Genomic DNA, 26,682 nt, shown 5'->3' on the forward strand with positions numbered 1-26,682 from the left:
ACTGTTATAATATTAATTTATTATCTAATTAGTGCACAAGGAGAATAAATTTTTCAGAAAAACAAGAGACGATAGATACTGTAGACAGTAGTGCATATATCTTTCTGAACATGTGGTTTATTTTATTGTGCATAGATAAAGGGAAGAATAATACAATTTTACTGCTAATTTAAAGAAATTTTAAGGGAAAACAGTTTATGTGAAAAGTAATTTAATACTGTAAGCTCTATGATTCCCATCCTTTAGGCTAATAGAGATACAGTGTTAACATCCCATTATCCCACCAGGCTTTAGATACTTCCTGCTGTTTTCCTTCACATTTTAGAATCTTATTACACTAATTGTCATATGCTGTCTTTCTTCTCAAATATCTAATCACCTAATACTTCATTCAAGATTTTATTTTCTGACTTTTTCTATATCAAAATTATGTTTTAATTATTTACTTGGAATTACTACTCACTGAAAAGGTGATATTAAGGAATGTTGATTTTTGTGAAAAACAGACAAAGAATGCCCCCTGTGAACTGTTTATTGTCAGGTTGTTGTCAATAATGAGAAAAGAAAATACACGCATCTCTATAGGATTCTTAATTCTTATTCAACAACTTTTTTCAAAATTCAAAATTTATGCATCTGCAATACTATCCCAAGTATCTGGCTGAAGGCATTTTCTGGATTTTGCCTTTTAGAGGTTGGAAATAAAGTTTGGAATGGATAAGCTTTAGAAACACAAATATCACCCAGCAGTATCATGGCTGAGGATCTAAGAGGACAAATTCCTGTGCTGAGAAGAAAAAAAAAGGAATCTACTCTGCTGCTTTTTTAGGACACCAAATCCTTGCATATGTGAAAGAAGATTACCAAGGTCTAAAATACCTACCACTTCACAGTTATAAGGAGAAAAATGGCCAACTCTACATGACTTAGTAAGTAATTTTTCCCAACAGGATTGAAGTATATGTCACAAGAAACACAATTGTTTGCAGAAACAACAGAGGTGAGATTTTTTTAAAGAGGTCACAGATGTGAGAAATACTTAGGAAATAGTCATTGACCAATTGTTCTCTGGTTATTCATGATGAATATTAAAAGAAGCATATTTTAGATGAACATGTTTCTAGATCTCTCTGTGAGAATAGTCACAGTATGGCTTGCTAGTGCTGGTAGGATTTTTGTGTTAATCCCTGAAGACTATATCTGAATGATAGTTTTCGTATGAACCTAATCCGCCATGTAGTTTTTTTCATGTTTTTGTTTGTTTAACTTTTGGGTTTTATTTGGTTGCTTGGGTATTTAGCTTAATTAAGGATCCAGAGCTCATCAGACCACTGTAATTTTGCTAGATACTTCAATTCTACTGGGGCTTCTGCGTCTTGGGAATGGCAATGCTATATAACCTGTGTCTGGGTGAGTTCATATACCTAAATGCCTATCTCACACGGCATCAGAAAGCACATAGTTGACAAGTTAAAAACAAAGGTAAGCACATCTAGAGTCTCATATTAGAGAGCTGAAGACTACTACTTTTAGACAGAGCCCCCTATATGTCAAGTTTCAAGTGAACTATACTCCTGATTTCTAAGAAAAGAAATGCCATGTTTTCAGGCATGCCTGCTCATGTTATGGCATTTATTCAAGAAAGTTCATTTATGTGCACCAGGATAAGGAATGGGAGCATGGCTCACCCTCATGAAATGGTTTCTAGTATAGATAGTGATGGCAGAACACAAGGCCAGACTCTGTTCTTTCAATGAAGTGAAGGTTTCATTGAAATATGATTATGTTTTTGTAACCCACACTATCTTAAGAAAGAGTTTACCCAACTTGCAATAATAAGTTCTTTCTAAGTGGGAAAATATAGAGGGAAAAGTAGAAGTCTTCCATTTCAACTATAGACAATCACCATCTGGGTTTGCTGTAAATAAAAAGAGCTACATGATTCTACATTGTAAGTCTTTGTTTGATTTTATTACATTCAGTTTTATTATATGAGATTTCAGATTATTTTGAAATTTAAAGGGAAATGGTTCTTTTTTCCTCTTCATCAAAAATAAAAGCAAAAGGCACAAAAGAAGTCCTGGTGAAATGAGTAAGCCTGATTCTCCAGATAGGCAAAGCTGAATTTCTAAGAGACTGTCATTATGGTTTTTATCTATTGCATTGATTAGCTTTGCTTTTATTCACGTGTTTGTGGCACATCGTACACATTGTATTTAAAAGTAGCATGTAATTCTGTTGTAGTTGGAAAGAAAAAATACGACACAAAATGAAAGCAACTCATGTGGAAGTGTAATTAGCTATAATGAACATAGGAGGAGAAACATTTTAAGTGCAATTTCATTCTAAAAATACAAGATCAGGAGTGAAAGAAGGACGAGCCTAGCAGTGGGAGGTGGGTTAGAGGTTTGTAATGAGCTGCTTGTGATTATCTACGACCTTTACTCTCAACATTACAGAAGCCTGTAAACCTTGAGTGAGCAAAGCAGTAACCCATGGAAAAGGAAAGGTGATGTAAATTACCATAGAAGCATAGGGATTCTGGGTAGTACTCAGATAAGCATGAAATGACTGGAAGTGAATAGAGCCTGAAGGAAGGACTCTGAGAATCATGCTATCTCTGCTAATTGCATCAGCATCCAATTTTAGTAACAGCATCAAAGACACTCTCTATGATCAATTCATTTCTGCACTCCCAGTAGTTTCATTGTAGAAATTTGATAAACATTCATTTAAAAGCAGGATTTCCAGTACATCTGAGAGGAAGGTACTAAAGTGAGTTAAGAGGTGAAGCTCTAAGTAAGGAGGCCTGACTATAAATGAGAGTAAGCAAATTGGAAGGAGTGAGAACAGAACCCCTTACCTAGCCAGTATCAGATTCGTGGGATAAAATGTCTCCTTGACAAAAGGCATACTTTTGTATTTGAACTGTGGGCATTCCTGCCGTCTTGGAGAATCAAAGAATCACTGACCCATCTGCACATACATTACTGTTCTAAAGATAATTATATTCTTCCTGTGGAGTAGCCTCTCTCTCTCTCTGATGAATTGTCCCTTGTTCCTGGATTATTTCATCACATACCAATGTACTATTTAAGAAAAATGAAAAAAACTATCTTTTTATCATCTCATGGATCCCTCATTTCTAACAAATTGTTGTTTTGCTACACAAAACTTTTACTCACTTAGGTCGCTTTCAGAAAAACTGGGTATTTCAGTTTTTATTTATATAAAATTTTGAAATTTTCAAGTAAATCTATCAAGTTAGAATCAATTATCCTGACTGCGATACATCCTATTACAAAAAATAAATATTGTATGTTTTCTTTTATATGTAGTATTTAGCTTTTAAAATCTTTAGATATGTGTGTTTCAAAAGAATAACTATGATGTTAGACGATAAATAAGGAACCATGGATTAGGAGAGAATCTTCCAAGGAAGGGGAAAACATCATTTTTATAAAGAGGAAACTACAAATTTACTCAGGAGATCTTGTCTTTTTCTACTTCCCACGTAGATTAGACCTATGAAGGTCTCTCTTCAGGTCCTCATTGTTGTCTAAGTTCTCTGGGATTGTGATTTGTGGGCTGGGTTTTTTTCTCCATTTTTTATTAAAGATTTCCATCTCCTCTCCTCCGCCTCCCCCTTCCCTCCACTCCCTTCCACCCATAACCCCACTCCACCCCTCTCCAAGACAAAGAGCCATCAGGGTTCCCTTCACTATGTTAAGTCCAAGGCCTTCCCAGCTCCCCCTAAGTCCAGGAAGGTGAGCAACCAAACTGACAAGGCTCACAGTGAGCCCGTCCATGCTGTAGAGTTCATGTTCATTGCTGTTGTCCTTGGTTTCTCAGTCCTCCTCCACCGTCAGCCACATTCAGAGAGTCCGGTTTGGTCCCCTGTTCCATCAATCCCATTACAACTGGACTTGGTGGTCTCCCTTTAGATCTATCCCACCGTCTCAATGGGTAAACGCACTCCTCATGGTCCTGACTTCCTTGCTCATGATCTCTGTCCTTTTGCTCCTCATCAGGACCTTGGGATCTCAGTCTGGTGCTCCTATGTGGGGCTCTGTCATTTTCTCCATCCAATGCCAGGTGAAGGTTCTATGGTGATATGTAAGATATTCATGAGTATGGCAATAGGATCTGGACATTTCTGGCACCCTCTCCTCAACTGCCCAAGGACCTAGCTTGGGGGCGTCTTCCTGGACACCTGGGAAACCCTCTAGAGTCAAGTCTCTGCCAACCCTAGAATGGCTCCCTTAACTAAGATATATAATTCCTTGTTCCCATATCCACCCTTCCTATATCCCAACCATCCTATTCCCCCAAGCTCTTCCCATCCTCCACTTCACACTTTTCTCTCCCCAACCCCCCTCCTCCCATCCCACCCCACCCTCATGTTCCCATTTTTTGTCCGGCACTCTTGTCTATTTCTAGTATCCAGGAGGATAACTGTATGTTTTTCTTTGGTTTCACCTTCTTATATAGCTTCTCTAGGATTTTTTACCGATTATAGGCTCGATGTCCTTTATTTATGGCTAGAAACCAATTATGAGTGAGTACATGACATGTTCATCTTTTTGGGCCTAGGTTACCTTACTCAGGATGGTGTTTTCTATTTCCATCCATTTGCATGCAAAATTCAAGATGTCGTTGTTTTTTACCGCCGAGTAGTACTCTAATATGTATATATTCCACACTTTCTTCATCCATTCTTCCACTGAAGGGCATCTAGGTTGTTTCCAGGTTCTGGCTATTACAAATAATGCTGCTATAAACATAGTTGAACAAATGCTTTTGTAATATGATTGGGCATCTCTTGGGTAAATTCCCAAGAGTGGGATTTCTGGGTCCTGGGGTAGGTTGATACCAAATTTCCTGAGAAACCTCCACACTGCTTTCCAAAGCGGTTGCACAAGTTTGCATTCCCACCAGCAATGGATGCGTGTACCCCTTACTCCACATCCTCTCCAGCAAAGGCTATCATTGGTGTTTTTGATTTTAGCCATTCTGACAGGTGTAAGATGGTATCTCAACATTGTTTTGATTTGCATTTCCCTGATTGCTAAGGAGGTTGAGCATGCCCTTAAGTGTCTTTTGGTCATTCGAACTTCTTCTGTTGAGAATTCTCTGTTCAATTCAGTGCCCCATTTTTTAATTGGGTCAATTAGCATTTTAAAGTCTAGTCTCTTGAGTTCCTTATATATTTTGGAGATCAGACCTTTGTCTGTTGCGGGGTTGGTGAAGATCTTTTCCCAGTCAGTAGGCTGCCTTTTTGTCTTAGTGACAGTGTCCTTTGCTTTACAGAAGCTGCTCAGCTTCAGGAGGTCCCATTTATTCAATGTTGCCGTTAATGTCTGTGCTGCTGGGGCTATATGTAGGAAGCGGTCTCCTGTGCCCAAATGTTGTAGAGTACTTTCCACTTTCTCCTCTAACAGGTTCAGTGTGTTCAGATTGATATTGAGGTCTTTAATACATTTGGACTTGAGTTTTGTGCATGGTGATAGACACGGATCTACTTTCATTCTTCTACAGGTTGACATCCAGTTATGCCAGCACCATTTGTTGAAGATGCTTTTTTTCTTCCATTGTGTGCTTTTAGCTCCTTTATCAAAAATCAGGTGTTCATAGGTTTGTGGGTTAAGATCTTGGTCTTCTATTCGATTCCATTGGTTGACTTCTCTATTTTTATGCCAATACCAAGCTGTTTTCAATACTGTAGCTCTGTAATAGTTTGAAGTCAGGGATGGTAATGCCTCTAGAAGTTCCTTTATTGTATAAGATTGTTTTGGCTATCCGGGGTTTCTTGTTCTTCCATATAAAGTTGATTATTGTCCTCTCAAGATCTGCGAAGAATTTTGATGGGATCTTTAAGGGGATTGCATTAAATCTATAGATTGCCTTTGGTAGTATTGCCATTTTTACTATGTTGATCCTCCCAATCCAAGAGCAAGGGAGATCCTTCCATTTTCTGGTATCCTCTTCAATTTCTTTCTTCAAAGACTTAAAGTTCTTGTCAAATAGGTCTTTCACTTCCTTGGTTAGAGTTACCCCAAGATATTTTATGCTATTTGTGGCTATCGTGAAAGGTGACGCTTCTCTAATTTCTTTCTCTGCTTCCTTATCCTTTGTATATAGGAGGGCAACTGATTTTTTGGAGTTGATCTTGTATCCTGCCATGATACTAAAGGAGTTTATCAGCTGTAGGAGTTCTTTGGTATAGTTTTTCGGGTCGCTTAATACACTATCATATCATCTGCCAATAACGAAAGTTTAACTTCTTCCTTTCCAATTCGAATCCCCTTGATCCCCTTGTTTTGTCTTATTGCTATTGCTAGAACTTCAAGCACTATATTGAAGAGATAAGGAAAGAGTGGACAGCCTTTTCGCGTTCCTGAATTTAGTGGGATGTCCTTGAGTTTCTCTCCATTTAATTTGATGTTAGCTGTTGGCTGGCTGTAAATAGCCTTAATTATATTTAGGAATGACCACTGTATCCCTAATCTCTCCAAGACCTTTATCATAAAGGGGTGCTGAATTTTGTCAAATGCTCTTTCTGCATCTAATGAGATGATCATATGGTGTTTATCCTTCAGTTTATTTATTACATTGATAGATTTTCGTATGTTGAACCAGCCCTGCATCTCTGGGATGAAGCCTACTTGATCATAGTGGATAATTTTTCTAATGTGTTCTTGGATTCGGTTTGCCAGTATTTTATTGAGAATTTTTGCATTGATGTTCATGAGTGAGATTGGCCTGTAATTCTCTTTCTTGGTTGAGTCTTTGTGTGGTTTAGGTATCAGGGTAATTGTAGCTTCATAAAAGGAATTTGGCAATGACTGTTCTGTTTCTATATTATGAAATACCTTAAGGAGTATAGGTATTAGGTCTTCTTGGAAGTTCTGGTAGAATTCTGCATTGAACCCATCAGGTCCTGGGCTCTTTTTGGTAGGGAGGTTTCTGATAACAGTTTCCAATTCTTCACAACTAACAGGACTATTTAGAGCATTTACCTGGTTCTGGTTTAACTTTGGTATATGGTACTTATCTAAAAAAGTGTCCATTTCTTTTACATTTTCCAATTTTGTGGCATACAGGCTTTTGTAGTACGATCTAATGATTCTCTGAATTTCCTCTGTGTGTGTGGTTATGTCCCCTTTTTCATTTCTGATCTTATTAATTTCTGTGTTCTCTCTCTGCCGTTTGATTAGTTTGGCTAAGGGTTTGTCAATCTTGTTGATTTTCTCCAAGAACCAGCTTTGTATTTCAATGATTCTTTGGATTGTTTTCTGTGTTTCTATTTTGTTGATTTCTGCCCTCAGTTTGATAATTTCCAGTCTTCTACTCCTCCTAGGTGAGTCTGCTTCTTTCTTTTCTAAAGCTTTCAGAGTGTGCTGTTAAGTCTCCAATGATGTGCTTTCTCCCTTTTTTTTTAGGTGGGCACTTAGGTGCTATGAATTTTCCTCTTAGCACTGCGTTCATAGTGTCCCATAAGTTTGAGTATATTGTGTCTTTATTTTCATTAAATTCAAGAAAGACTTTCATTCTTTCTTTATTTCTTCCTTGACCCAGGTGTGGTTCAGTAGTTGACTGTTCAGTTTCCATTAGTTTGTAGGCTTTCTGGGGGTAGCATTGTTGTTGAACATTCTAATTTTAACTCATGGTGATCTGATAAGATGGCAGGTGGTTACTTAATATGTTTTTGTAACTGTGGAAGTTTGCTTTGTTACCAGGTATGTGGTCAATTTTCGAAAAGGTTCCATGAGCCACAGAGAAGAAGGTATATTCTTTCCTGTTTGGGTGGAATGTTCTATAGATGTCTGTTAAGTCCATTTGGTTCATTACCTCTATTAAGTCTCTTAATTCTCTGTTATGTTTCTGTCGAATTGTCCTGTCCGTTGGTGAAAGAGGAGTGTTGAAGTCTCCCACTATCAGTGTGTTTGGTTTGATGGCTGTCTTGAGTTCTAGTAATGTTTCTTTTATATAAGTGGGTGCTTTTGTATTAGGGGCATAGATATTCAGGATTGAGACTTCATTCTGATAGATTTTTCCTGTAATGTGTATAAAGTGTCCCTTTCCATCTCTTCTGATTGGTTTTGGTTTGAAGTCAACTTTGTTAGAAATTAGTATGGCCACTCCGGCTTGTTTCTTAGGTCCATTTGCTTTATAAACCTTTTCCCAACCCTTTACTCTGAATAGATGTCTGTCTTTGTGGTTGAGGTGTGTTTATTGTAAACAGCAGAATGTTGGATCCTGTTTTCGTATCCAATCTCTTAGCCTGTGCCTTTTTTATAGGTGAATTGAGTCCATTGATATTAAGTGATATTAATGACCAGTGGATGTTAACTCCGGTTGTCATGTTTTATTTGGGAGTAGAGATTGTGTGTTTCCTTTCTTTGTGATGTGCTGGTGAAGGGTCGCTAGATGTCTGAGTTATTTTGGCAATGCTGGACTCCTTTGTTTGTGAATTTCCTTCTATTACTTTCTGTAAGGCTGGATTTGTGGCTATGTATTGTTTAAATTTGTTTTTATTCTGGGATATTTTGTTTTCTCCATTTATAGTGAATAAAAGCTTGGCTGGGTAAAGTAATCTGGGCTTGCATCCATGGTCTCTTACTTTCTGCAAAACATCTATCCAGGACCTCTGGCTTTCATGGTTTCCATAGAGAAATCAGGTGTTAGTCTGATAGGTTTACCTTTATATGTTACTTGACCTTTTCCCTTTGCAGCTCTTAATATCTGTTCTTTATTCTGTATGTTTTGTGTTTTGATTATAATATGGTGAGGGGATGATTGTTTTTTGATCCAGTCTATTTGGTGTTCTGTAAGCTTCTTGAACCTTAATAGGAATATCTTTCTTTAGGTTTGGGAAGTTTTCTTCTATAATTTTATTAAATATAGTTTCTGGACCATTGAGCTGTATTTCTTCTCCTTCTTCTACGCCTATTATTCTTAGGTTTGGTCTTTTTATTGTGTCCCAGATTTCCTGAATGTTTTGTGATGAGAATTTGTTGAATTTGCTGTTTTCTTTGATCAGTGCGTTTATTTTCTCTATGGTATCTTCAGAGTCTGAGATTCTTTCTTCTATCTCTTGTATTCTGTTGGTTATGCTTGTTTCTGTAGTCTCTGTTCGTTTACATAGATTTTCCATATCCAGCTGGCCCTCGGGTTGTGTTTTCTTCCTTGCCTCCATTTCAGTTTTCAAGTCTTGCACTGTTTCCTTTATCTGTTTGATTGTTTTTTCTTGGTTTCCTAGGATATCATTTACGGATTTACTCAATTCTTCAAACTTTTTGTTATTCTTCTCGTCCATTTCCTGGAGGGAGTTTTTCACCTCCCGTTTAAGGGACCCTATTACTCTCATAAAGTCAATTTTTTCTACTTCTTCTTGGTTAGTGTGTTCAAGTCCTCCTGTTATAAGTTCGCTGGGTTCTGGTGCTTTCATGTTGTTTTTCAAATTGTTGGAGGAATTCTTGCATTGGCGTGTGCCCATTTCTTCCTCTAAATAAACCCCTTTGGGTCTTCTTTTAGAAGTTCAATTCACCCACAATTAATTCAATTAACTCACCCCAATGAATGATGGATCCTCTGGCAGACTGTCATGTCTCCTTGCAGGCCAAGCAGCTCACTGACAAAGGGCCTACCTTGCTGCAGGCAGGCTAATGAAGGAGGGGACCTCCCACCGGCCTGGGTGCACTCAATTCCAGGTCCCCGGCAACCAAACAGGCTGAGCTGTGGGATTTTGTGGCCCCAAAGACGGGAGGATGAGGCGGGGGGCCTTCTGGGTGCAAGCTGGGAAGGGACAGAAAGAGAGAGGCAGTATCAGGGGAGAATAAGCCCTGCAGGAAGAGCAGGAAGTGGTGCAGGTCTGGGCTGGTTTTCTTTGCTTTATGTTTAAAAAACCACTTATGAGTGAGTACATGTGATAATTGTCTTTCTGGGTCTGGGTTACCTCACTCAAAATGATGTTTTCTATATCCATCCATTTGCCTGTAAAATTCAAGATGTCATTATATTTTTCTGCTGTGTAGTATTCCATTGTGTAAATGTATCACATTTTCTTTATTCATTCTTCGGTCATGAGGCATTTAGGTTGTTTCTAGGTTCTGGCTATGAAAAACAATGTTGCTATGAACACAGTTGAACACATGTCCTTGTGGGACGATTGAGCATCCTTTGGATATATACTCAAAAGTGGTATTACTGGATGTTGAGGAAGGTTGTTTCCTAATTTTCTGAGAAATTACAACACTGACATCCAAAGGGGTTGTACCAGCTTGCATTACCACCAGCAATGCAGAAGTGTTCCCCTTCCCCACAACCTGTCCAGCATAAGCTGTCGTTTTTTTGTTGTTGTTTTTGATCTTGGCTATTCTTACAGGTGTAAGATGGAATCTCCGAGTTGTTCTGATTTGCATTTCTCTGATGACTAAGTATGTTGAACATTTCCTTAAGTGTCTCTCAGCCATTTTAGATTCCTCTGTTGAGAGTCTTCTGTTTAGGACTGTACTCCATTTTTTATTGGATTATTTGTTTTTTTTTTGATGACCAATTACTTGAGTTCCTTGTTTATTTTGGATATCAGACCTCTGTCTGATGTGAGGTTAGTAAAGATCTTTTCCCCTTCTGTAGACTGTCGTTTTGTCTTGTTTACCATGTCCTTTGCTTTACAGAAGGTTTTTAGTTTCAGGAGGTCCCATTTATTAATTGTTTCTCTCAGCGTCCTTGCTGCTGGGATTATATTTTGGAAGTGGTTTCCTGTTCCAATGCATTCAAGTGTACTCTTTATAATGCAGAAATGCTTGATCCCATCAACCCTTGAATGTTTTATAAACACTACCATGGTTTAATAGTTTCCCCTCATTCTTATTTTCAATATAATAATTTAAGTGATAAATCTAATAATGATTGATTATGATGGCAATGATGGTAATAGTAATGTAATAGCAAAAATAAGAGCAGGAACACTCCAAGATAGAACTGTAGGGATACATTAAGAGGGCACCATCAACAATGATGGTGTCAGGAAAGTCAGAAGTGGATACAGTTAAGAGACGGTTCTCTTTCCAGGGCAGCATGGAGACTTAAAACAGCCTTCTGAATTCATCTACCTTCTTCTTTTAGAAACAAAATATTTTTATTATTTCTCAATAAATATATGTATATTTTTCTAATTCCTGAAATTCTCACTTTACTTCTTATATTTGTCAATGGTATTACTATTTTTTAAGATTATTTATGTCATGATAAATTATAGCCTTTCTTTTTCACTTATTTCTTTTTAATTGTTTTTATTGTACTATATATTGTTATCCACTCCCCCCTTTTACTCTCCTTTCCCTTTCTATGCTCTCCCAAAACCCCATGCTCCCAATTTACTCAGGAGATCTTGTCTTTTTCTCCTTCCTATTTAGATTCATGTATGTCTCTCTTAGGGTCCTCTTTGTTTTCTTGGTTCTCTGGGATTGTGGATTGTAAGCCATGCTCTACCGACTGAGCTAGCCGGGCAGGAGCAGGGCAAGACAAAGCGCAGGCCTACCCACAACCCCTCACTACAATATAGAAGATGTATGGGTAAAAAAATCACTATGGGTAGAGACTGTAGGAGAAACATGGCACTTAGACAATAGGGACAAAAGGTATATTGAGTTAGTTCTGAAGAAATGCTCATGTTGCATAGTACTGCTCATGCTGTGTGGTGCTGCTCATGCTGCATGGTGCTGTTCATGTATCATAGTGTTGCAAGGTGCTGCTCATGCTGCATGGTACTGCATAGAGCAACATGGTGCTGCCCATGCTGCATGGTACTGCTCATGCTGCATGGTGCTGCCCAAACTGAAACAAGTGTGGACTGTGGTCATGGAAAAGAAGTATATTCCTATTTGACACTTAGTAAATACCAGACTGTGAAAATCAAATATTTCACATATTTCTATTACTTTCTAAAATGCATTGCTAGAATAAGGAAAAACAAAATCACTTTATGGAAGTGTTTGCATTAGAGTACAGGCCTGATGGTTAGCTCGGAGCTCAGTAATGTTGTGCTTCTAGTAAGACAATAAGGACTAACCTGAACACTGCAATTCTAGAACTTCAGTAAAGAGTGTTTTGATTAAGAGTCAAGAAACAAACAACTGAGCAATACCAGCTGTGATATGCAGAACCTTTCACATGTATGGATTTGTATGCTTGATTTTAAACATAAAAGTTTCTAAACCTCACTTAATTTAAATTTTGGTTCTATTCATTGCAAGAATCACTTTTGTCAAGCCCTTACAAGTTTCTATTTTCCTGTTAATGAGCAATATTTGGCCAGCAATCACTGAATCGTGTATGTCAACCCACTTTTATTGTAGTAAGTTTTGCAAAGTGATATTTCACGATAGTCTAATAAAAATAAACATATTTTTTGTAATTTCTATTTTTCTTCAGTTCCAAGCTCCAGTGTCTGAGGACAGAGAGGAGATGGCAATGTCTTCAAATCACACCAACCTCAGAGACATCTGGTACACCCTAATTGGGATACCAGGACTAGAAGATGCGCACATATGGCTCTCCATCCCGATTTGTTCAATGTACATAGTGGCCATTGCAGGCAATATCCTACTAATATTCCTGATCTTCACCGATCATAGTCTTCATGAACCCATGTATATTTTCCTCTCCATGTTGGCCCTGGCTGATATCATTCTATCTACAGTGACCACACCAAAGGTTCTTGCCATCTTCTGGTTCCAAGCTGGAGGTATTTCTTTTGCCAGTTGTGTGTCTCAGATGTTTTTCCTCCACTTTATGTTTGTGACAGAGTCTGCCATACTGCTGGCTATGGCATTTGACCGTTATGTGGCCATCTGCTTTCCATTAAGATACACCACCATTCTATCCCCATCAGTCATAGGCAGAATCTGTAGCTAGAAGCTTCCTCATCTGTTTCCCCTTGGTCTTTCTAGTCTATCGGCTCACCTATTGTGGCAGAAACATCATTCATCACTCTTACTGTGAACACATGGGCATTGCCAGGTTGGCCTGTGACAATATCAAAGTCAATATTTACTATGGAATGACTGTACCTTTGTTTTCCATAGGCCTAGACATTATGCTTGTCATCATCTCTTACACCCTTATACTCCGTTCAGTGTTTAGAATTCCTTCTTGAGATGCACGACTCAAGGCTCTGGGTACATGTGGCTCCCATGTCTGTGTCATCCTTCTGTTCTATACACCTTCTCTCTTCACATTTTTGCTCATCGTTTTGGGGGTCACAGCATACCCCATCACATGCACATTCTCTTTGCTAACCTCTATGTGGTGGTACCTCCTACCCTTAACCCCATCATTTATGGAGTAAAGACAAAACAAATTAAAGAGAAGGTGATTTCTTTCAGTAAGGCATGCTTTTGATACAAGCAGAGAAGTAGGATCTTAATGTTTTTCTTAGAAATTACATAACTAAAGAGCATCTGAAGTTGTTCCTAAAATCATATGACATGTCAGCATTTGATGAGGAGCAAAAGGAGGGAGATCATGAGCAAGGAAGTCAGGACCATGAGGAGTGCGTGTACCCATTGAGACGGTGGGACAGATCTAACGGGAGACCACCAAGTCAAGTTGGAATGGGACTGATGGAACAGGGGACCAAACCGGACTCTCTGAATGTGGCTGACAGTGGAGGAGGACTGAGAAACCAAGGACAACGGCGATGAGCATGAAATCTACAGCATGGACGGGCTCACTGTGAGCCTTGTCAGTTTGGTTGCTCACCTTCCTGGACTTAGGGGGAGCTGGGAGGACCTTGGACTTAACATAGTGAAGGAGAACCCTGATGGCTCTTTGTCTTGGAGAGGGGCAGAGTGGGGGTATGGGTAGAAGGGAGGGGAGGGAAGGGGGAGGCAGAGGGGAGATGGAAATTTTTAATAAAATTAAAAATAAATAAATAAAAAAGTGAGAAAGATAGTTATGTTGAAGTAGGGTAGACAGTGTTGAATTCTCATTGTTTATTTGTTTCTTAGAGCAAAACTGGTCTGAAGACAGCTTAATTTCTGTTCCATATTCAGGTCACTTAAAATATCCCCAGAAGAACTAAGAATAGGGCCCATTTCACAAATCAAGCAATTGGAATACAAAAGTCTATTATCAACCTGTCAGATATTCTCCCTCTATTTTTATATAATAGGGAAATATCATAGTACAATATTTCACAGAATGGTTAAGTACCACTTTATCAGTGTGGCTCAGTCACTCTACTTTTTAGACTCTGACTTCAAGACTAGGGTTTTAGATATTCAATTTCATTTATTACTATTACTCTTTATGGGATCTTGACTATCTAGCTTCAAAAGTACCAAGCATGAAATAAAAGTAATCTATGTATAATTTTGTTATCAACTGAAAAACTACTCAGTATCTCATGAATACTAAATTTTTCAGACAGAATGAAACCTTTGTTTCTCTCCCTTTCTCAGGCAATCATAGAACCTGCAACATTGAAATATTTGACAATAAAGAGAAGTTTCCAATAGAGAGAATACAACCTTATTAATGTATGTGTTAATTAAACTATTGTCATTAATCAAAATTATTTCTTCCTTTAAATGAAAAAACAAACCCCAGTCTCCCTCATGGTCATTATGACAAAGTGGACTACAGAATTCCCATCGTTGTGCATATTTTGGTTATAGAAAGTAAATGCTTTAATAGGACATTAGAGCCCCTAACAAAATTAAGTGACTAAGAAGAGAGTGATCTCAAATATTTACCCCAATATTCATGTGCCTCTCTAGTGTGGATGCATGCTCACAACACTGAAAGTGAGAATGAAGTAAACAAATATCCTGAATATCCTGGGTCTGTGTTCTAGATATTTCTTTGTTTTTTTTTTTTTCAAGACAGGGCTTCCCTGTAGTTTCTAGAGCCTGTCCTGGAACTAGTTCTTATAGATCAGGCTGGCCTCGAACTCAGATTTCTACCTGCCTCTGCCTCCCGAGTGCTGGGATTAAAGGCGTGCACCACCACCGCCTGGCTAGATATTTCTTAAACAGTAATATATTGGATTGTCACAGGAGTTGCTCCTAAGCACTTTTATGGAAATGAAGCTTCAAATCTTTTACAGAGAAATGAGGTAATGTAAAATGATATATATTAAAGGATCTCAAGTACAAGAATGCACCAACTCAAGCACATATAGATCTATATGCATTGTATTTGCACAAAATTAAAGGAGAATAAATAAAATGTCACTTATATTGTAGAAATGTTTAAGGAAAGATTTTAGCTAAGCTAAATTTAAAACTTAATGCTCTACCAATTTTCCCTTTTATAAGAAAGATATATTACACTAATATTGCATTATTTCATGGTGATGTATATGTATATGGTCAAAACATATTCCTCTTTCCTTCATGTAGTATGTTGAATACAATTATTATAATATACAATCTTTATCAAATATCCAAGTACCCAATAAGTTATGGATGGTTTAGATTTCCTTACTTTCATTGTATCTTGAAAGTGTATTTAACTTTTTGGTTATAGTTTTTTATTACTTACAGGAGTCTTTTAAGACTTCCATTTTGCACCAGGCAATGGTGGCTGACGCCTTTAATGCCAGCAGTCAGGAGGCAGAGGCTGTTTGATCTCTGTGAGTTCAAAACCAGCCTGATCTAAAAGAGCTAGTTCCAGGATGGACAACAAAGGTACAGAGAAACCCTGTCTTAAAGAACCAAGAAAAAGAAAGAAAGAAAGAAAGAAAGAAAGAAAGAAAGAAAGAAAGAAAGAAAGAAAGAAAGAAGGAAGGAAGGAAGGAAGAAAAGGAAAAAAGAATGATTTCCATTTTGCAGAAGAATGAAAAGAGAATGGTATGGCAATGGCTGTTTGCCAATATCTATCATCAGGTAACTGATAGCCATGGGGGAGGAAACTGCATACATAGCTATAGAATTATTAAATCACAATGTATATTTTTCAAAATTTAGTAAATATATTTTCAAAACATTTGCCTAACTCTACAAACCAAATGCTGTGTACCTACTGAAGTGTGTCAATAATGCTAACATCTACTAAGAATTCCTTGGGATTGATAAAAACTAGAAAGAATAAAAGTTCTATAGTCATCACTATCATTGCTGATAAATAAAAAAATACCTAAACATTGAGGATGTAAGAATGCAGGAAATGGACAGTTCCAAAAGAGGAATCTGCACATTACCCAAGTTCTCAGGATGCTAATTTCTATCATGTGTGTGAGCAAATGACAAGAGGGCCAGGACACCAAGACCCCACCATATGAGAAGGACACTTAGAATCCTCCTCTGATCCTTCCTGGGCATAGCACACAGTAAACTCACCTTGCTTTGTGCAGTGCTCTGAGGATAACTGGGTACACTAAGAGCACAACCGCAGATTCAAACAAAAGGATCAACACCTAAGTTTATGACAAAATTAGTCATGGCGATTTTGAGTTCAAGTTAAATAACAATCTTGAAATGTTATTTCTTTGCAGAATTAAGAATCCCTGAAGAATGAGTTTATCCTTGTCCATTGATGCAAGATGTATGAGTTGTCAGTTTCCTTAAATAATCTTTCTTTTCAAGCTAAATCAAATTTCTCAGTGTAGAAAGTTGCTCATAATTTTATGCTGCCTTTCTATGAATGTATTAAAGACTGTTTTATTCAGTCCTGGTTTTTCACTTAAAGCTTTCATTTCACTGAATGTCAGGATGAAGACAAAATACTCCTAACTACATTTTCATTCCGTGAATCATGAAACAAAATCAATGCTGAATTTCTGTGTTATGGTTTCTGCCCAATCATAATATATATAAGATGCTGCCATTGACTTTCTTTTAACCTTGGCTCTTTGAATTTTTATTTATTATGTGGGATTGCATTGAGGCATTAGTAAAGAACAATGTCATCTATGTAGCTGTTATATCTTGGCTCTAGAATCCTTCACCTTTATCTTGGCATTTCTCTCCTGTAGGCATTGAACTCTGCTTTAGCGTAAATGTCATGTACCATTTTCTAAGAAAATAAAGTTACACTGTTCTACTACAGAGTAGCATATCTATTACCATAAAGAATACTTTCCATGATGTTTTTATTTTTTTTTCTTTTTTTTTCCGAGACAGGGTTTCCCTGTAATTTCTAGAGCCTGTCCTGGATCTAGCTCTTGTAGACCAGGCTGGCCTCGAACTCAGAGATCCGCCTGCCTCTGCCTCCCGAGTGCTGGGATTAAAGGCGTGCGCCAACACCGCCCGGCTCCATGATGTTTTTAAATCATGTTTTGTTAGTATCTTGTTTACTACAGAAGTTCATCACGCTGAGGTTTTCATTAAATATTCTTCATGGATTTTCAGATTGAGGAAAAATCATTGTGAGAACCTGGGTCATACCTGGGGTGACACACTGTTGTGCTTTATACTTCATCCTTATCGCATGCATTTTACATGCAGATGAAAGGAAGTCTTCAGCTTACAGATTAACAAAAAATAAGACATCAAGATTCTAAAATTTCTCCATACCTAAGTAAACTTAATGCAGCTTTCCGATAATCTCACCCTCTCCCATTCTCCATGGAGAAAAGAATTCCAGCGTATCTCAGGCATCTGTATTTGATCTTGATATATGGAAAAAATATCCATTGGCATTTTATACTCCTAAGGTTAAATAACTCTGAAGGATATACTTTTATTTGTGATTCTGGATCATGCATAATACTCTGTTGTCTCTTCATCATCTATCATAAGTAAAATCACATATAGGAAATAATATACTGAACACTTTTAAATGTCAAATAAATGGCTTTATTACTGTACTGAAGAACTAATTTCTATTTTATTCATCACTCTAAATTTTAATTGATTCCAGCATTGCCTTGAAGAAAAACTATTCAACAAATTGATGTGCATAGATTTCAGTTTGCTTACTTGCTATTTGTGCACGTGAATTATGTGTCATGAATTTCTAATACCATTACTTATTTTGAAGAAAAGTAATAACACTGGTTATTTTATTTAAATACCTGATATATGGGAATATATTTTAAACTAAGATGTGCTAAGGGCATTCAGATGGATAGTGTAAGTTCTTTTCCTACATATCTGTTCTTAAACTAAATTATGAACAGGAAAAACATTAGGTAGGCATGTATATAGATATAGTTGACTTTAATACAAGAAAGAATCTTTAAAATTCCTGGATGATGAATATTTGTGTGCTTGGTGGCATAGCACTTGCCTTTAGACAATAAACTTTCAGATTGATTCTTACACAACAAAGGAGACAGATGATGATAAATTATACAATATTTTCACCTCAGTGGTTTATTAAGTTTTTCAGGAGGCTAAAAATTAGTACATTATAGATTTCTAACACAATAAAATAAGTACATTCTCACAAAAAAAATCATACATCTTTAAGTGGCTGCTGCCACATTATCTGATCTTTCTTTGTATTTTCATTTAAAGCAGCGATAGTGTGGGTTGTTGCCTTTGATAGAGTTTTTGTTAGTCTGTCCATGCTGTCTCAGAATAATCTTCTCACACTGTTTATACACTCAATGTGCCTTTAGTTTTCAGTTAGTTTGTTCATTTGTTTGATTATTTTGCTTTAACTAAAGTACTCGTGGGACTGTAAATACTTTCTTGTATTCCTCAACTCCACTGAGTCTTGAATCTCTTGGGATTGTAAAAGCTGTATGACCAGCCCTGGACCAAGGAGAGAAAACCTTTCTCACAGAACATCTGGGAGACCAGAGATGCATCCTAGAGGAGGTAACACCATATTGTATTCCATACTTGAGATTTGATGGCTGCTGCCTTCAGAGGATAGCTTTTGATTGTTTGTTTCAGTACTCAGTACCTGGAAGGTAACCTACAAATGAGGAAGGACAGTGTTGTAGGTTCCTTTTTCCATTCAACTTTCTCATTTAAAATCTGCCCTAGAAATAAAGTGCAACATTAATTTGCCTCATTGGTTATGGCAAAAATGAAAGAAAAACACATAAGGGAGCCTTGGTGTAGTGGGCAAGGAAAGCAAGAGCTGTGATTGCAAAAGTTTTTCATGGTACATTGTACTTCATTAAAAAAATCCACTGGTAATGCAATATTTAGAGATAGGGCAGAGCTTTTATAAGATTTTGAATCAAAGTAACATGTAAAACAGAAATAAAGAGCTTAGAATTGATATAATTAGAAATATATAATATAATTGATGTAATTAAAAGTATAAAAATGAACTTTATTCATATTTAAGTAACAAATTCATGTACAATAGACTGCAGAGAATAACACTGGTTTGCTAACAGTTATTTACTTACTCTTTCTCTTGCCTGGTTGCAGATGAGCATAGTCCCAAACCTGTTGTGAATCATTTTCTTGATCAGGGTAAGCACTGATTACTAGGGAGAAAAGTGATATGATGTGAATTGTAGTTTATTAGTGATTTTTAGGTCAGGGCTTAATTATTGATATGAGGAATGAAGCTGAATGAAGCACTGTGAGTATCATGCCATCTCTGCTTTATTAATAATCAAGGGTTTTCTGACCCATTCTCTATGATCAAATTGTCTTTTTCCCTTGAGATACATATGAATACAGAGTCATAGAAATTTAATACTTCAAATATAAATTACTAGGGTGAACACAAGACATGACAGTATGACCACAGAATCTTAGCTGTGGATCATAGAAAGAACAGATTGTAGGGATTGAGACCAAGAATAATGTACCTGACTTCTATTACGTGAACAGGAACAAAGTGTGCTCTAAAAAACACGTTTCTTATGTGTATTGCACCATTTTGCAGAATAATTTGCTAGCTGACCTGGCATGCACTTTAACTGTAGGAAAGCTGTCCTTTTCTTGTTATGAGAGCCATTATTACTACACTGGACTGTTCCTGAATCCAGTAATGAGCATTCGTTCAAGCAGGAAATCTGTTGACACTTAGATGAACCTGTACAGTCTCTCCTACTGTTGAAATGTCCTTAGTTACACTTTTAAAAATCCTTCTCAGACTGTGCATGCTTGCAAACTCCATAATCTCAGCATTTGGAAAGTCAATTCAAGGCAGTCTTGGGTCTAAAGGAAGACATTACCTCAGAAAATACAAACTTCTTTATCATGTATTCTAGATATTTTACTACTAATAGATAAAGATTTATCAATATATTTTGTACTCTACAACACTTTTTAAAATTAATTTTATCTCTTTTCAAAGCCATATTATTTTCAAACCTTTTTTAATCTAATATTTCCTTTTGATTTATGAAAAGATCTAGATCTAATATGAAGTTTTGGAAATCTTCTATATGGTCCTTTTTCTTTCTGGATTTTGTATTGTCTCAATAGACATGGAAAACCACTTTCATTGAATTTCTCACCATGATATTATTTAATCCTATAATTGTCTTTTCACCATTGTTCCTGCAAAATCACAAATAACTCATTTCTCTGGCCCAAATCAAGAAAAAGCAAATTTCCCAAGATCCTTTGATTCTGTCCAGTTCTGCTTTTCTACACTGGAATGATGATGCTCTTCAAGTCTCTTGTTTGGTAAATTTCTGTTATTTAAACCTCACATTACCAGTACTTGTCGACATAAGATGACTTGTGCCTCATTAATTCTTTCACATTTTACTCACAGTGGTTTTAATAGTTTTAATTCAACTCCAGTTCAACACAAAAATACTGAAGAAACATTGATTAATGATGGTGATAATAATGCTAATAACAAGGAAATATAACATTAAGTAAAAATTTCAAATCAACAGTAAAATAAAAAGACATACTAGAATGCAAAAAAAAAGATTAAAACAGTATATGAGAGATATGTGGTACAAGTATGACGTTTGCAAGATAGGAAACCATGTGTACTTCTAGAGTAGGATTAGTGGGTGTTTACCAAAAACACATGCAGATTGCAACCATGAGAAACAAATCCATAGTAATGAAATTATATCACAATGCTATGCTAATGCAGCATTGCATGCAGTGAGTGTACCTACAGTCTTGGTTTTCTTTCATTTTTCAAATTGCAGAAAAAAAAGAGTAACTCCATCATAAATGTTTCATATCAAAATGTAGAGGTCGGCTGTCATTGACTCAATAGTTTTCATATCCAAAAGGATACAACTTAGGGTGTCAGGATAGCCAAATGATCTAAGGCACCAGTCTCAAGCTCATCTTCCCAGTGACCATGATAATAGTATCCTGACTATTTTTCAAACTACAGAAAAGAGAAATGTGTTGAATCGCTAGAAATCATCAGTCAGGCAAAAGCCTTTCAGAGACTTTCATTTTCATAAAGTATTGTGAACAGTTTCTAGAATCCATGATAAGTACATGTAAGTTTTCTGCAAATATTACAGATTTCACCATTGCCAGTAATACAAATATTATAATACCTCAGTTTATTTTTTTGGTCATAAAAGGTTCCTGTTTTATTATCTGTTGGTTACTAATGATTTAAAAAATTCCATTTTTAATATTTTTCTTTTTTGGTAGTTCTTTATCAAGTAATTTTTAAATTGGTTTCTCATTAATTGAGCCAAAAATTAACCATGGTTCATGATTTATTTCCATCACTATCTCCAGTATCAAACAGCAGAGGAAAAGATGACATCTTCAATCTCTTCAAATCACACCAACCTCAGAGACATCTGGTACACCCTGATTGGGATCCCAGGACTAGAAGATGCGCACATTTGGCTCTCCATCCCCATCTGTTCAATGTACATAGTAGCTGTTGTAGGCAATATATTCCTAATAGTGCTGATCTCCACTGAGCATAGTCTTCGTGAACCCATGTATTTTTTTCTTTCCATGTTGGCCCTGGCAGACGTCTTCCTGTCCACAGTAACTATTCCAAAGGTATTAGCAATCTTCTGGGTTCAGGCTCGGGGCATTCCTTTTGCTAGCTGTGTATCCAAGATGTTTTTTCTTCACTTCATCTTTGTGACAGAGTCTGGTATATTGCTCTCCATAGCATTTGACCATTATGTGGCTATCTGCTACCCACTAAGATACACCAACATCCTAACTTCATCTGTCATCAAGAGAATGGGCATTGCCTCTGTGACTCGAAGCTTCTTCATCTGCTTCCCCCTGATCTTCCTTGTTTATCGGCTCACTTACTGTGGGAGGAACATCATTCGACACTCCTACTGTGAACACATGGGCATTGCCAGGTTGGCATGTGACAGCATCAAGGTCAATATTTACTATGGGATGGTTGTGGCTCTGTTTTCCATATGCCTAGATGTGCTGCTTATCATTGTCTTATATGTCCTTGTCCTTCGTGCTGTGTTTAGAATTCCTTCCCAAGATGCCTGTCTCAAGGCTCTGGTTACATGTGGTTCCCATGTATGTGTAATTCTCTTGTTCTATACACCAGCTTTTTTTCTTTCCTTGCTCACCGTTTTGGTGGTCACAGTATACCACTGCATGTGCACATTCTCCTTGCTAACCTCTATGTTGTTGTACCACTCACAGTCAATCCTATCATTTATGGCGTGAAGACTAAGCAAATTCAAGAGAGAGTTATCCAAGTCTTTTCTTTAGGCAAGACATTTCATTAAATAAGCTAAGCAGCTTAGTGCAGTTCTATATAATTTTCCCATGAACTATTGAACTCAAGAGTGTCTGAAGCTACAATGGAAATATTAAATCAAAACATCATTAGTGATGGTTATCATTGCAATTTTGAGCAATCAAGATAGGAGTGAATTCTACTCAGCATATATCTTGTTCAGAACAATACTAGAACAAGGACACATTATTTCATGTACTATTTTCATCTGTGTTACAATATACATATTCATAACAGTTAAAAATATTCAATTTTATGTTAACACATAAAACAGGAAAATGAACAATACAGCCCTCGTTCATATGGGATACAGAGATCAAAATTGGATAAACAGGCTAGGTGGCAAGTCTATTTACTCATTGTCACTTCACAAGTCATTGGAACTACTAAGGCTCAGGAAGTAGAGAATATTTACAGGGCTCAGGAAGTTCATGATACTTAGGAGATTCACAGGCCCACTAGGAATTGCTAACAAGGGGGGAACTCTGACCAGTGATACTAACCAGAAAATTGTGTATGGAGTTCTAGGGTTGCAGTGTTCCTTTCAATCATTTATGCTTGGTTGCCTTTTTATGTTACAACTGCTTTGAATCACCAATGACCGTGTAATTTGCTCTTTAAACAGTCTTGTAACTAACCTCAGTAAACAAATGGACCAGCCAAACTATACTTTGAGGGAATCATTTATTGTATGTGTCACACAATTTCTGTCTTGAAAAATGAGACTTTGTTCATGGTCCTTTAGTAAAATAACAGAAGAACTGTATGGTATCTTCAGGATATATGGACACGTCAGGTTTGCTGCCTTTATAAGGAGACAAAACAGGTCCAACAGAAGGAAAGATCCACTAATACACAAGATACAGCGTGTGCCACTACCAAAAGCTGTAGCAATTAGCTAAACTGAGTCAATTATTTCAGAAGTTTCTGTTACCTAAAACTGCAGAAGTAACTGTTAAATATTTACAAGAATAATTATTGTCTTAATATTCTACTTTAACTTTTCTTGCATGATTTGTTAACAAAAACCTGGCATGTTATCTGAAAAATGAGAAGCCAAATTAGATGGTTATAGGAAACAGCTTAGGAAACACAGCAATACTAATTGAAAACACATTAAGAAAAATTCTTTTATTGCAATAAATTTTCAAATCTTCCTCAATTGATTAGAAATAATTCTATTACAATGAAAGCCATTATTGGGGTGGAAATTAATAACACACCTAGAAAGGGGCACAGACAGTACAGACACAGGCAGCGCTCTACTATTCCCCATAAGTCCTACCCTCTCACTCCAGAGGGAGTCCTTCCTTTCTGCTTTTACTTCATCACCCAAGGAAATGAATACTTGCTTACTCTATCTGTGCCTCCATGTGAATTCTTGTCTTTGGGAAGTAAACTAAACAATTTTTAACAAACAAAATTATGTAGATCAAACATAAAGTGGAAGCTTACATTATTACAGCCATGTATGTGTAATAAATACTAATTGGAAAATTTGAAAAAAATAGTTTAAAACAGAGATAGAGAGAAGAAAGGGAAGAAAGAGGGAGACAGAGACTGGGGAGGAGAAGTGGAAAAGAGGGGGGGAGAGAGGAGCACAAGCATAGAATAGAGTTTGCCAAATAGTGTTTGAAATATATTAGACATTAGCATTCTCATGTCATGTTTGGTGGTTAACTTTGATTGTCAAATTCATAGTGTTTAGTATTAAAACATAAAGTTTTGGGTATGTCTGTGAAGAATTTTAAAGATGAAGTAAATTAAAGATAGAAGACCACATCCTTAACATGGGCATCACCATCCTGTGGGCTGGGAATTTACCCTTCCCACAGCCATTGTTCATACACAAAACAAATTGAGCCAGAAGCATATATAATTTTGTCAATTCAGCCCATTTTTTAAAACTTGGAAATAAAGTAGTGCCTACATGTCAAAGACATTGTTCCTGTGCAGTTTTCACACTAGATCAGTCATTTGGATTCCAAGTTGAAATTTTCATATTAAGATCTTCTGATTTTAGTAAAGAATATTTAAGACTTCTTGCATTTGTGCCCACACATCTCCAATTTTCCCTGATAGAATGGACAGAGAGGAATGCCATACAGAAAACTTCCTAAACTAGTGCCAGGTATGATATTACAATAATTTTTCTATTATGATTACTCAGCAATTGAAAAAGTATGAAGATGAAATCTGTGAACAATCTGAAGTGATTTGATTCCTTTTAATCATTTCTTCTCTCACAGACATAATCCGTGTAGCGTGTAAATGTAAGTATCTTCACTGTACATATAATAATGATAACAGAGAGATTGTTTTTAAAATAATCTTTTATTTTCCACACCAAACCAGTTCTCCTTCTCACCCATGCCTACCCACTCCCCTACCTTCTTCCTATTCCATCCCCAATCCTCTTCTCAGTAGAGGGTAAGTCCTCCTGTGGAGAGTCAAAATGTCTGTCACATCAACTTAAGGAAGGACCAAATTTCTCTCCCCTCTGTATCTAGGTTGAATAAGGTATCCCTCAACAGGAACAGGGGAATGGGCTCCAAAGAAGCCAGTTCATACACTAAGGATAAATCTTCAACCCTCTACCAGTTGGCTCCCACAAACTGCCCAAGCCATACAACTGTCATCCACAATCAGAGGACCTAATAGGTTCCTGTGCAGATTTCCCCAGCTGTCATCCAGTCAATGAACTCCCACTACTCTCATGTCCTGTGGGTTTCTCCTTCATGGTCTTAATCCCTTTGCCATATTATTGCTCCTCCCTTGCTTCAGCTGGACTTGAGGAGTGTTGATAAAGGCTGCTCATTTGTTTCCAGCTGCCCAGACCCGAAATAATCACTCTGAAACTATATTATTTGTTATACTGTTTTTGCCAAATAGCTTAAACGTTTTATAATAGCTAACTCTTATATCTTAAATTAACTGATTTCTATTATTTTATATTTTAACATGAGACTCATGGCCTACCAGCAAGGTTCCAGCTGGTGGCTTGCATCTTTCTCCTCTGGTAGCTACAAGGCATATCTTGGCTCTGCCTACTTTCTTCCAGCATTCAGTTTAGTTTTCCCATCTAGCTCTATTCTGCCCTATCACAGGCCAAAGAAACTTCTTTATTCATTAACCAATAAAAGCAACACATACACAAAAGTTCTTCCCACACCACAGGCCCAGTGCTTAGCTGTGGGTCTCTGCATCTGCTTCCATCATTAACTGGATAAAAGTTGTATGGTGACAGTTAAGGTAGTCATCCGTCTGACAATTACAGGGGAAGGCCAGTTCAGGACCAGAGAGTGATCTTAACCACATTAACACACGTATTAAATACAACCGTTGAAATAGAACAAAGTCCCTAATTTTCTCTGTGAATAAATGTGAAGACAGCAGCTATCCATCTTGGCCATTATTTGAAGGCACTGTAAACCATGAAAAAGAAAGAAAGAAAGAAAGAAAAAAAGAAAAGAGAAAGACTTCCATTTTACAGAAAAATGAAAAGAGAATGGTATGGCAATGGCTGTTTGCCAATATCTATCACGAGGTAACTGTTAGCCATGGGGGAGGGAACTGTATAAATAGCTATAGAATTATTAAATCACAATGTATATTTTTCAAATTCGGGATATATATTTTTAAAACATTTTCCTAACTCTACAAATCAAATGCTGTGTACCTACTGAAGTGTGTCAATAATGCTAACATCTGCTAAGAAATTCCATGGGATTGATAAAAACAAGAAAGAATAAAGGTTCTATAGTCATCACTATCATTGTGGAGAATTAAAAATACCTAAACATTCGAGGATATAAGAATGCAGGAAATGGCTGTTCCAAAGAGGAATCTGCATGCATTACCCAATATTTCAGGAATGCACTAATTCTTGTATGTGTGGAGCAAAAGAAGAGAGGGCAATGACACCAAAGACCCCACCATAGAGAAGAAAAAGGTCCAGAGCTCAACATGGACTGAATAACTTATATTTTTCTCAGCCACATTGAAAGGGGACATTTTATAATTCACATAAGATGCAATAATGTTTATAGAAAAAAATGAGGCTCCTATGGGAAGTATTTAATAGATATT

At 36.9% G+C, this 26,682-nt stretch overlaps 1 protein-coding gene and 1 pseudogene across 1 annotated transcript; both read left to right on the top strand.

The window, feature by feature from the left end:
• The first annotated feature begins 12,471 nt into the window (after nucleotides 1-12,471).
• On the top strand, nucleotides 12,472-13,407 carry LOC119823377 (annotated as a pseudogene).
• Nucleotides 13,408-21,620: 8,213 nt separating this feature from the next.
• LOC119819657 (olfactory receptor 52Z1-like) lies at nucleotides 21,621-22,582 on the top strand. Its single transcript, XM_038338009.1, is given in 2 exon segments — nucleotides 21,621-22,395; nucleotides 22,398-22,582. Coding segments are annotated over 2 exon segments (960 nt in total).
• Nucleotides 22,583-26,682: the final 4,100 nt, after the last annotated feature.

The sequence above is a fragment of the Arvicola amphibius genome, chromosome 1 (assembly GCF_903992535.2).
Source record: "Arvicola amphibius chromosome 1, mArvAmp1.2, whole genome shotgun sequence".
NCBI classification, from domain to species: Eukaryota; Metazoa; Chordata; class Mammalia; order Rodentia; family Cricetidae; genus Arvicola; species Arvicola amphibius.